The following is a 12,393-nucleotide window of genomic DNA, read 5'->3' as shown; positions in this document are numbered from 1 at the left end:
ACGATTTAGTTTGATACTTTCATGCATTTTCATGAATATAGGGTATAGGGTAGTTTAGATATAATTAAAATTACTTTATTATCTTTTGTTGTTTATTATTTCTCTATTTATAATTTAGTGGTTTTATATGCACATGCATGCTAGGTTATATTATCTTTGTTAATCCGTTCATCTAGCTAGGGTTTTGCATAGTACTGTCTTTATGTAATTATAACATGTTTACCGCCTTTTCCTTTTTAAATATATATTAGTTTATTTTTTAATATACTAACATTTGTTTTGTAATTAAACACTAGATGTATTTATCCCCCCCCCCCCAAAAAAAATAATTTTATGTCCTATATTTCCTTAATTTATCTTTCATATTTTTATTTTATTTTATTTTGACAAAGTGAATAGGAAGATCGGTTTAATCGGGTGGATCAAGATTCCTAACACCTTCCTTGGTCTGCAACCTGATTTGTACCTTGACCTATGATTTGATGAGCCTCCATTGGAGCTCATTATGGATTCATATATGTTTTATGTGGGTCCTAAGCCTTAATCTAGGTGGTGACGATAATCCATTCCCTCTTTCTCCTAAAGAGAGAAGATGTTTCCTCTTGGGAACAAATACATCGTTTCATACACTAAGGGAGAAAGAGATATGGAAATTTGCTTTATCTGAGAGAACCAAAAAAGAAATTTGGGGTAGGAGAATTTGAAAAAAGATACAGCTAAGTATAGGAGAGTGATTGAAATTTTCCCTAATAGATATTCAATATGGACAAAATCTACTTTGAACGTGGAAATCTACATTCCTAGGCCGATTGTCCACCATAGATATTCTAAACGATGATCATCATCCTCCTGCTTTTAGTTTTCATTAAAAAAATAAATAAAAACATCATCCTTTCAGTGCTTATATTAAAAATGTCATATTGGTAGTTAAAACTCAGTTTTGTTGCTTCTAATATGCTACACAAAGGGGACGTCATAATAACATTATATTTGTCATCAAAGTATTGCTAACCTTATTAAAGTTGTGAGGGCACTAGTCACAATTTTACAAGGTAGCTTTTTTGTTCTTCTCATAGAAACTCTGAATAATTTGATTGTTTCAAACAAAGTTTTAAAAGAAAACAAAAAACAACAACAAAAGAGGAAGGTCTCCATACCAAAATCAACAAAGTAATCTCATCATATATACATTACATTTAGGCATTCTAAGGAGAACAATGTGCATGTTTTCATTCGTTTTTCTCATGATCAAGGTTTAAGATTATGGAATTGGGGTTGGGGTTGGGGTCGGTTTCATTGGTTTCAATTCTTGCTTGATTGGAATAGTCTAAAATATGATGGAATAAGTTGAAACCCTATAAATGGAAATGTGAGATTTTTTCTAAAGTATGTATTCTTTCCATAATTATTATTAAAAAAGTTTGAGAATCTTACTACAATAAGAAATAAACATATTCATCACTTTAATTTTTTTTTTCTAAAATATGTATTCTCTTCATAATTATTACTTTAATTATTTTCTTTACTAGACAGTGAAACAGTGACCGGTGACCCCCTTCCCCCCCCCAAAAAAAAAAAAATAAATAAATAAATAAACATATTCATCACTTTTGAGAAAATGTATAAAAGAAAAAGAAAGAATTTGCCATCCAACCCAATTATGTTCACCCGATTCAATTTTGATTCTCAGACCTCTCTCGAGATGCAACCAAAACTAGCAAACTCAGACTCTTGAAAATGAAGCAAATCCTTAGATTGAGCAAGTTGTTTTGCCTTGTGAGACCTCATCAAGCATGAAGAATACTTCTGGGCTCAAAAAATTGCAAAGTTAAATTGTTGCAAGTTGGAGACCAAAATATAGCCTTCTTTTAAATAACGAGAAAAATGAAATTAATTTGTATCAAATCTTTTGAGACTGGAGAGCCAGTGGATTTCCGATGAAAAAAGCCAACTTTGATACCACTTGTTGGGATTCGAATATCAATGCCCTCAAACTCATCCAGTCACTTCATGTAGGAAGAAAATTTTGTGTCAATGTTGATGGCAATCTAGTCAAACCTAAATAAGATCCATAATCATGTCGAATGGAGCTATCTTGATGAAGTTATGATTCAAATAAAGTTTTCAAAGAGATGGCACAACTAGATTATGGAGTATATTAAATAAGTCTCGTGTAATGTGCGATCAAACAAAGATCTCATGACTAGTGTCTATTGGAAGTGTGTCACCATCAAACCCGATTATTTAAATTAAATTGCTTAATTATTTAACATGATTTATTATTGAACCCAGTCCATAGGTCTTTTAACTTAAAATTGTTTACGACTAGAGACGGAATTAGACACCCCATTTATATGGTCATCCCACTGTGTATACCTAGGAATGGTGATTTCGGGCACAAGTGCGAGTATCCATATTGTGTGTACATTAAACCGGATCATTCAAGAAATTCTCATGTGGATTACTATTAGTTTAATGAAAATGAAGTTCTCATAAGTAATGTGCTGTCGGGGGGGTCCTTAATGATTCGCTCATGCATTATGTATTTTGGTACACCAACAGTTGATGTCTCCTTGATTATATATCGGTGCACTAGATTCATAGTGTTGGGTCATGTTCGAAAAAAATTTTCAACATAGAATCCACTACCCTAAGTGGGTGAATATCGAGGAAAGAGAATGTTTGTAATAGATTGGGTATAATTCTGGATCCAGTTGCATTTTTGTAAAATGTTTGAAAACTGATATAATTTTTATTATTTATTTTCACAAACATTTTGAAAAAAGTTTTCTCGATCCAAACAGAATTTCAAAATATCTATAATGACATTTCTGGTTCACTAGGGACTTGACTATAATTTTATCCACATGCCCTATAGTGAATCATGCGATAGTGTATAGTGGGGGACTGATGCTTAATTAACTACTTTATTTGGGTATTATTGGTTACACCTACTTAGTAGTGTATGTGTTGGTATACTTATAGAGAATATGGTGTTTGATGAACACGTGTTCTGCTAAGTGAAATTCCAATGGAATCCTACCCATATTCTATTAGTCCAACCCATGCATGTAGCACTTTTATTATAAGACCCTTTGTTTGTGGCCATTGGAAAAAAACTGGAGGGAGATACTGAGAAAATGAATCTTTTCTATATACCTTATGGGATTGAGAATCCAATTGCAAGAAAATCATATCCTCTAGAAAACAAATCACAACACTTGCCAAAAAGAATTTTTATGTTGTAAATTGATAAGAGTTGTCAATTGCTATGCAAAAGAATTATCCAAAATCGTATTCTCTCTCTCTCTCTCATTTGGGGTTTTTGTGAAAAACCCTAAGTGTTCTGGATAGTGTCTTTGCATTAACGGGAAAACAATGATTGACTACGAAAGGGTTAAGATCACATGAAAGTCTTGTGCGAATGAGGATTAAAGTAATTACTAAACCCCATATGCGTGGTGATTTTTTTATGACTGCCTCAGTCGCTAGGACAATCTGAATCGTTTCTATAAACCTACATTCTCCCTTTATTCTTCATGTGTATCGAGGGAATTGTTATCCCCTCCAATTCCTCCAATTCCTCACATAGGAATGGAAATGACCATCCTACCCCTTGCCTGAACACACTGCCCAAGGTGGGGTAGGGTGATCATTTTCGCTCTTATGTGAGGAATTGAAAAAAATTAAGACAGACAGCGAATTGGAGGTGATAATTATTCGTGTCGAGTTCTTGTCTTGTATGCTGCAAACCATGGAGCAAAATATGCAACTTTCTGGTATCAATAGGGTTCCAAGAATCGGCGAATCGAATCAGGAACCGTCAGTCGTCTTTTTTTTTGGTAGAAGGAATCGCCAGATTAGTATTGGAATCAACAGTCATCAATCCCGATTCTGATGATTCGATACGGCCAATTCCTGGATTCGGTGTTTAAACTTGTCCTCCAAGCTTTGAAAGTGGTGGAGAAATTTAGACTTTTGTCAAAGTTGAAAGAGTTAGTGGCATGTTCGTTATTTATTTGAAAGTCAGAGGCATTACCATCCTGATATTTATAGGAATATCTGAAATGACTCTCTTGTCCTCCATGTCCTTTACCACTCTGTAGAAACAAACACAGCAAACTAAAATCTCAGCTGTTCAATTCCATCCACGTCATCAATCCGCGTCAAAAACATCCAACGGTGTAGAATAAAATATTTATGCTCTCTCGCGCTCATGCTCGCTCGAACTGTACGGAAAGGGGCTTAACCCTCAGAACCCCGAACCCTAACCGTGGCTCTGGAGTCCCCGCCGGTTACGGTTAAGCTCGCGTCAATAGAAAAGGAAGAGAGAGGAGAGAGAAAGAAGCAAAGGTCGTTCGTTTAGGTTTCGATTTCTCCTCTCGCAGTAGAGCAGCAGAGACGAGAGGTGAAGAAGAAGAAAAAGAAAGGTTATCTACCTGCGAACTAGGGTTTAAACTCACTGTTATGGTTATGGTTTCTACTTCAGTAATTGATAACTTATATTAACGAGTGTAGGGTTAGGGTTCCTTTCATTCATTTTGATTTGCAGATATTGAGGTCGATTCTCTGTGCTACAGGATACGTGAAACCATAGGGTTTATGTGATCTCTGTGCTGTATCCATTTTCTTGTTCGATCTCGGTTTCTGTTATTGTTGAAATCCAGGGTTTTGCTCTTTAATGGATGAGTTTTGGGAGAGAGCCGTGGAAACGGCTCTCGTCGGCCAAACCGATTGCTCATCTACTCGTTCCCTGACCCTGGATGGCGCAGTGAAATGCTTCCAGGGCCGTCTCCCTCCTCCAAGTTTGTTAGAGAAATATGAGAACCTCGAGCACCTCTCCATTGCAAACGTTGGTGTGTCATCTCTAGAGAAGTTCCCCCGCCTTCGGAACTTGCAGAAGCTCATCCTCTCTGACAATCGTATTGCAGGCGGCCTTGAATTCCTCGTCGAGGCCGGTCTGGGGTCGCTGCGGGACCTTGACCTCTCCAACAATCGAATCCAATTCCTTGAAGACCTCGCTCCACTTGCGCAGCTCAGGCTCATCTCTCTCGATCTCTACGAGTGTCCAGTCACGAGGATCAAAGATTACCGATCTAAGGTCTTTGGCTTGATCAAATCTCTTAAATACTTGGACAAGATGGATGCTGATGAGAATGAGCGGCCTGAGTCCGATGAGGAGGAGGAAGAAGAAGAAGATGACGAAGATGATGATCCTGGGAGTGGAGAGATCGACGGTGAAGATCGGTCGGGAAAGATGGGTAATGGTGGCAGCGTTGGTGGTGGAAGAACCGTTGTCGACGCTGACGAAGACGAGGAGAGCGATGCGGATGAGGAAGAGACGGAGATCACCAGGGTCGCAAATGGATCGAGTTCGCACCATCAGTCTAATGGATATCGGGTCGCGGCCTCGACAGATGGAGACGAGGATGAGGACGACGTAGAAGACGAGGAAGAAGATGATTTGGGTGAGGAGATTGATGAAGAAGAGGGTGAGGAAGAGGATGTTGTGGAGGTCCATGAGATCGATGACAGTGACGAGGACGAAGATGGGGTAGAAGAGGATGATGATGGTGAAGACGAGGAAGAGGAGGAGGTAGAGGACGAAGAGGAAGATGTAGAGCCTGGTAGTACGGGGCGACTGACCAGCACTGAAGGTGAGATTGATGGTCATGAGCAGGGTGAGGAAGACGAGAATGGAGAGATTGGGGAGGAGGAGGAACCAGGCGTCGAAGTAGACGGTGAATATGAAGAAGATGATGGTGATGATGAGGTGAGAACGTTTCTCCCTTTTTCTTACTGTCTTCCCTTGGAAAAGCCTGTTTATTTTCTCTTACCTGTATTTTTCCTTACTACGGGTCACTTTTCTTTTTCCCTCTGTGCTTGTGTCTTTTTATCACGGGCTCTGTGTTTGCTCTTTGAATAGTTTCTCTGTTATTTGACAAGTGGCTTAGTTGAAGTTTTTCTGTGTAGAGGATGGTTGATACGTGCTCGTAATAGGTCTATACCAGTGAAAGCGTAGCTATTAATTGTTTGCCTGTTGTTTCTTTGTGTTTTAACTCCATTGCATTTAGATAGAGATTAATCAATTGCATGCCTGTGACATTTATATGCATATATTGATACTTTGTATGAAGGTGGAGACTTCCAGCTCCTAGTTGGAAGGGAAACCTAGCCTGTAGCATGGTCATGGAAATTATTGTGGGTATGGCTCCAACGTCATGTAAGCATGACATGGAATATTTTAGGGATGAAGCTTTTTGGACATGATCTTCTTAATGTGATGAAGCTTTGGCCCTTAATTCTGAACATGTTCCCATTCAGATTATAACTAGCTGTGCTATGCTACATCTTACTAAAGAAATTCTCAATAAAATGATGGGCGTACCCATTGCACAAGGCTCCTACCACTGCAGGTTTTGTGGAGGGTCATAATGTAGCTTCCTGCAGATCTTAATAAAATGAAAGTAGTAAATTGATTTTTCTTCACACCCAAATCAGGATGTGGTAAACACCAACAAGATAGTTGCCTATATTGCTAGTCAAAACATTTTCCACTGCCAGCTTGATGGTTCTGATAGAATAAATGGTAGTAATAGAAATCTTACGCAGCTCTATCAGGATGACAGGATTTCATATGGCACTAAAAAAGTGAGTTGTCTATATGACCAGTAAAAATATTTCTTAGAGCTAGTTTTCTATTGTCTATGCAGCTAGCGGGTTATTCAGTTAAGAGTTTTTTTTGTTTCTCTTTAATTTTCTCTCACTGTATGATCCATTATTTAGAACTTTCCACCTATTTCCTACCATTAATTCTTTCTTTTTTTTTCAGAAATCCATTTTTTTTATTTCAATCTTCCTTGTTTGATCTCCCTTATATGTTCTTGAACTTCTAGGAAATAATTTTTTGGTACAAGTCCTTATGTATTAACAATAACCCACCAGGGTTTGGAGTATAATAACGAATGATTTAGTGCTTTGGCGATTTCTATCAGCTGTGGCATGGTAGTAGGGTTGTTTCATGGCATGTGGTTTTGGGGGGGGGGTGTTGCTTCTTTAGTGTATGTGGTTCGCCTTGTTTGGAAAGCAGAAGCTTCTACTGATGAGACTGATGGTCTTGCTTATCTCATGATTGGATAGAGCTGTAAGAGTCTAATTGTAGTGAGTCAGTTGATATTTGCTGGTAATTAATTAAATTCTTTTTTCAAACATCTTGAATTTTAGTTAATTTTGAGATCCTTTATACTCTTAATAACTGAATGAAGATCCTTGATAATCTGCTTCATGGGAGAGGTGCCCTCTCTCATGTAAGCCCTTTCATGATCACAGGAATATAGCATTTGGATGTTTCATAGTATTAGTGAGATTCTGATCTTGATGATATGGATGAAAAGGGTATCTTTACTCCCAATATGTTGGGAACTTTAATGTTCACCATTTTCATTCTATAATTGTATGATTTGGCAATTTGATGGTTGAGTTTTTTAAGTCTTTGGTTATCCAAATAGCTGTACATGTTTGTTGCTATCTTGTTCCATGCAAACATTCTGCTTATTGGGGAGCTGTGTTTTAATGGATGATCTTCTTTTTTTTTTTTTTTTTTTGTGTATGTTTTTGTCTTGCTAATATTTTGAGGTTATGAATCTGATTAAGATTGAGGTTGTATCGAGCTACTTCGTAAACAGAGTAATATTGCTCTGGTGCTTCAACGTCTTCGTTATCCTGTTGTATTTATATATTTTGATGCCGTCTGTGATTCCTAATGTGTCTTATTTGTTTGCTCAATGGATTTCTCTATTTAATTTATGGTTTGCCCGGCTCTAAGTTCTGGCTAGCATGATCTGAAGATGATGTAACTTTGTAGATTGTTCAAGCAGAAACTGTTTCCTGCCTGTTTTATGCAGTATGATTTGCATGTGTTATCAGGGGCTTTAGATAAGTTCTCTAGTTAATGCTTCTCTCAGACAAGAATGTTCCCATCTTGTGTGCTTGTTTGGTCTTGATATTAGGTGAATTTTATTTTTATCCTCCTTTATGACTGACGTGAAGTTCATTTCTATGGCAGGAAGAAGATTATGGAGCAGAGTACCTGGTTCAACCAATTGGGCAGGCTGTAGAAGAAGATGCTGAAGGTAGCGATTTGGAGCCAGGTAATGAAGATGATGCCGAGGAAGAGGTTGAAGATGAAGTGGACCTCCTGCATGGCAAGGTGAAACCCCATCCAACTACTTCGTCTCAGGCTAAGAGGAAGAGAGAAGAAGATGAAGATGATGATGACGACGACGACGACGATGGTGTTGAAGATGCGAAGTCATCTAGGCACCATTAGCAGTTCATGACGTGCTCGTCACTTCACAGAGAAGGATGAGGGGGAGGGTGAAGAGGGATTGGAGATAGTTGGTGACTCTTGTCAGTTATCTTCTTCCTGGATAGTTATGTTGTGGGTGGTACTTGGTTCAAAAAGTCGTTAGTAACTTAGTCCCGGAACACTTCCCTTATATAGCCGTTAGTTCGTTTTTCAAATAGCAGTTATAAGCGGTTGATGCTCCTCATCCCGGGGTTTTCAAAAGAGTTAGTTTGTGGAGGGAACACAAGGAAAATTTCATTTAAACCTCTTCTCTTCCCGCCCTTTGTCTAGAGTAGTTTGAAAATGCCTTTTGTAAAACAACACAGGGTGCATATATTTGTAGAGTTCTCTTTGCTGGTAAATTTTTTGTTTTTTGTTTCTTTTATAAAACCCTCCGGTTCTATTCCATCAAAGTGGGGCTAATGCCTTTTATTATTTGATGAGTTGGTCAGATGGGTGCAGGGTTTTATTGTAGGCCACCAGATGGGAAGTGGTTGGATATATGATTGAATCCTGCGGATGCTTGATGATTACATATGATTATTAATTGCTGGAACAATCTTGGTTGCTCACCCAATCATAACCCAGTGATATGATTTGGTGATGGTCTAAGGTTTTAGAACAAGGAATCGGGGACAGAATCGGTGGGTACTGGCTGGAATCAGTTCCGATGATTCTAGGGTTTCTTGGCGTGAATCGGTTGTGTCGGGTGACCTGGAATTGGGATAAGAATCGGCTGGTTCATCTTTATGATTCGCGATCCTTTAGACGATGGTGATGATGACATGAGTATGGATGGTGGTGCTTGGTGAGCTGCATCTGTAGGTACCATTAACATCAACCTTTTGTCTTTAATCTGCAGCATAATTGGAATAAAACGGTATAAAGTGACAGTATTCCAATCCGGTGGTGTGCGTGTGGATCGAACCCATGATGGATTCCATTTAACAACTTGTTGGAAGTGTCTGTTTATCCTGAGGATCAGGATGCATTAGAAATGATATCTGGCCGCCCCTTTGTAATTTATTAATGGGAAAAGGTAGGGCATGTTGCCAGTGTACCGTAAGTTAGCATTCTTTGAATTTTTTTTTCCCTTTGAAACGACTTCTTGCCCCTCCTGTGTAATATCCTGTTTCGTGGTCCCTATTGGAGCTTGCTGCCTGTTAAATTACCGCACACGGGTCGTGGTGTCCCTATCCCTCTCCCTCTCCCTCTCCCTCTCCCTCTCTCTGTTTACTTGCCGCACATGGGCTGTCCTTATCCCTTAAGTTCCCTTATTTTTTTTATTGTTCTTTGTAGGGGGAGTGTGTGTGGTTCTGCACGCGGGAGCGGGGCCAATGAGAGCACACCAATTTGGGGATGAAATTTTCACCTTTCATGGGGGTGGGGTGGTTATTTCGCCGTACCTCTATATCTGGGCATGGGCGATACACTCTCCCACAAAAACTTCTTCATTTACTTTTAAAGAAAAGGAGCAATAACCAGTGCTGTGCCTCGGTGTGTACCTATACCAAGTATAGCTGCACGTGAAATGATCGATGCACCCTTGGTCCTTTCCACCTTTTTAAGGGGTGCGCTGACCATTTTGCGCGTGGCTGTGCCTAGGCACAAGTATGCACCGAAACACAGAACTGGTTAACATTCTTTCTCCCTTGCTTTCTATAGGGATCTGTCCAAGAGTGTCCCTTACACCAGCACTTTGGCCAATGAGATTGCATGCATAGGTATTGATCAAAGGGATGCAAAGGTCATTTGGCATGCCAATGTGTGTGGACGTAGAGGCACCCTTCCAGACACGTTCCTAGTTTTTTTATTATATGTTATGTCCACTTCACTCCTCATTTTGTATTATTTTGTGATCCTTGTTTACGCTCCTCACCCGGTGATTTTCTTTCCTTGCAGGTGTGAGTTTACTTGTTCTCGATGATGGACTTCGTGTTCAAACAAGTCCCGTACCTTATGTTCTTCTCCTGGGGTAGGGCCTAGAGGTGGTAAAATTTATAGCGTGTCTGAACTAAATTGTCCATTGTGCAGAGATAGCTTGGTAGAAATGTTATGCAACCATAAAATGAGAAAAAACTGTCTGGTAGTGGTCTACGTCAGCTATCCCATGAGCTTATCTCTTTTCTCTCCATATGAAAAGACATCTCTACTCCTTTGTCTTGAGAAGGAGAGTGATAGACACATGGGAGTGCTAGCGTTCCCAATACAATAGAAGAAAAATGACTACACTTTACCAGTAGTTCATGCCTTCTCACAATCTTTGATTGTCTCTCTCCTTTTTAACCATGCGACCCTTTGTATATGCATCGTGAGACACTTTGTTCCATGTGCCTATTAGTTTGATGTGGGAGATGTCAATACATGCGGACACCATGTGGATCTGTCCTAAAATTGAAAAAACTCAAATTACTATGTGTTTGGATGTGGTTAAAGGTGTGACTGAATTTCTTTTTGGTAGAAGAAAATTTTATTCATATTCAACGTGTGAAACTCATGACAAGAGTAGAACACATCATTTGATTGAACAGAACTTGATGGGAAAATACCCCCTCCACGCTAGACTATTGTGTGAATGTTGGCTTACAACCCTATGGGCTGAAGATTTCTTATGTGATGGTTTTAGTATAGACATATTTAGGTTTGTTCTCATGCCTTCTACATATGAAGACATGTCACCGCTCACAATCACGCTCTCTCTCTCTCTCTCTCTCTCTCTCTGTGCAATTCAACCTTATTCTTTGGCCACAATATCTTGGTTGTATTCGTAGACACATTTATGTTGGTGATGTGGCCACATGATCTCATCCACAACCCAGTAGACTCGGTCAAGTGACTTGAATGGAGAGAGAGTAGAGGTGATTCCACATTACCGGAAAGAACCGTTGTGCTCTCCCATAACGGCTCAATAGACTCCTATAAGACTAAGTAGGGAGTTGGAAAAGACATTCTGAGAAGAACATAAACATAAGAGGAGCCTTACGAATTTCTAATAGGAGGAAGAGGAAAAATAGAGAGAAGTGGCAAAAGAGGGTCAGAGTGGTTGCATGGTGAGTGGTCGTGTAATTACAACTTAGAATGGACGGTGTTGAGGGGGGTGGGGGATGAGGTGTTCTTCTTGGATGCCAATGTTCAGGAATCTGGGGTGCACTTCTCTACAAATCCTTTTGAGACTTAGAGGGGCTGGGTGTCAAAGATATAATTCAGGCCCAAAGCACAGAGGATGGATTAATTAGTTTAAGTTACAATCACAATGACATTCAGATAAATGAGTCTCCAAAATAATTTTTTTTTTCTTAAATGCATTGTCAATCCTTAAATTTCATACCTAACAGGGAGTGTCTAGCTTCTCGGAAAATTATCTCCTTCAGTTCTCTGCCCGGCCTAGTTCCCCAGTTCCTAAAATAGGGGGTGGTGGACCTCACCTGGGCAGAGTGTTTGGACAGAGTTAGGGTGGTCATTTCAACCCCCCCTTATTAGAGGAACTGGGGAACTGGGCCGGGCAGGGTACTGGAAGAGATGAAGATCCCTGGTTTCTCCAATCAAGTAGAAGGGTCGGGTTCCTCTCCAGCGACTACACCTAGTCAGTGCCGAGTGAGGAATCCAACAGGGGCTCCTCTCCGCATGCCGAGATGTGCACTGGGGTGTGGCCAGGCACACATGGAACTTGTAGAGCAGCCCTGCAGTTGGATGCCACACTGGGCATTCACCGGACGGGGTGCTCGTAGGAGAAGAGCCAAATCCTAGAAGCTGTTAGGTTGTAAGAAGCCCTGATGACCTTCTGTGCTGTTGTGTTGTAACTGTCAAAGAGGAGAGACAAGTTACCTCCCTCCTCGTCAAATAATACGGGCATAAAAAAAATGTGTTTTAATTTAATTAAAAAAAATCTTGTTGTAATCAAAGTCGATGAAAAAGATATAATCTAACTTTTTTGCCCCTTTCACTTCAAGTAGAATGGACTGCTGTTTGCTTGTTACGATCTGGAGCTCTTAAAGGTCAGGCGATATTTTTACTCTGGTCTTTGTTCAAGGGTCATCTGGAAGCTG

At 39.7% G+C, this 12,393-nt stretch overlaps 2 protein-coding genes across 2 annotated transcripts in view; one reads left to right on the top strand and one right to left on the bottom strand.

The window, feature by feature from the left end:
* Positions 1 to 11,064, bottom strand: part of LOC122661620 (ATP-dependent Clp protease proteolytic subunit 6, chloroplastic) — a 39,584-nt gene extending 28,520 nt beyond the window's left edge. Inside the window, exon 1 of the mRNA XM_043857076.1 lies at positions 11,041 to 11,064. The gene's annotated coding sequence lies outside the window, so the exon portion shown is untranslated. The remainder of the gene's footprint in view (positions 1 to 11,040) is intronic.
* On the top strand, positions 4,631 to 8,345 carry LOC122661617 (acidic leucine-rich nuclear phosphoprotein 32-related protein-like). The gene is made up of 2 exons (XM_043857073.1): positions 4,631 to 5,773; positions 8,066 to 8,345. Exons 1-2 carry the CDS (start codon positions 4,682 to 4,684, stop codon positions 8,327 to 8,329), a joined length of 1,356 nt encoding a protein of 451 aa, XP_043713008.1. The 5' UTR covers positions 4,631 to 4,681; the 3' UTR covers positions 8,330 to 8,345.
* Positions 11,065 to 12,393: the final 1,329 nt, after the last annotated feature.

The sequence above is a fragment of the Telopea speciosissima genome, chromosome 5 (genome assembly GCF_018873765.1).
Source record: "Telopea speciosissima isolate NSW1024214 ecotype Mountain lineage chromosome 5, Tspe_v1, whole genome shotgun sequence".
NCBI lineage: Eukaryota > Viridiplantae > Streptophyta > Magnoliopsida > Proteales > Proteaceae > Telopea > Telopea speciosissima.
Note: the sequence above shows the minus strand (reverse complement) of the source record. Positions and strands in the feature narration are given on the sequence as shown.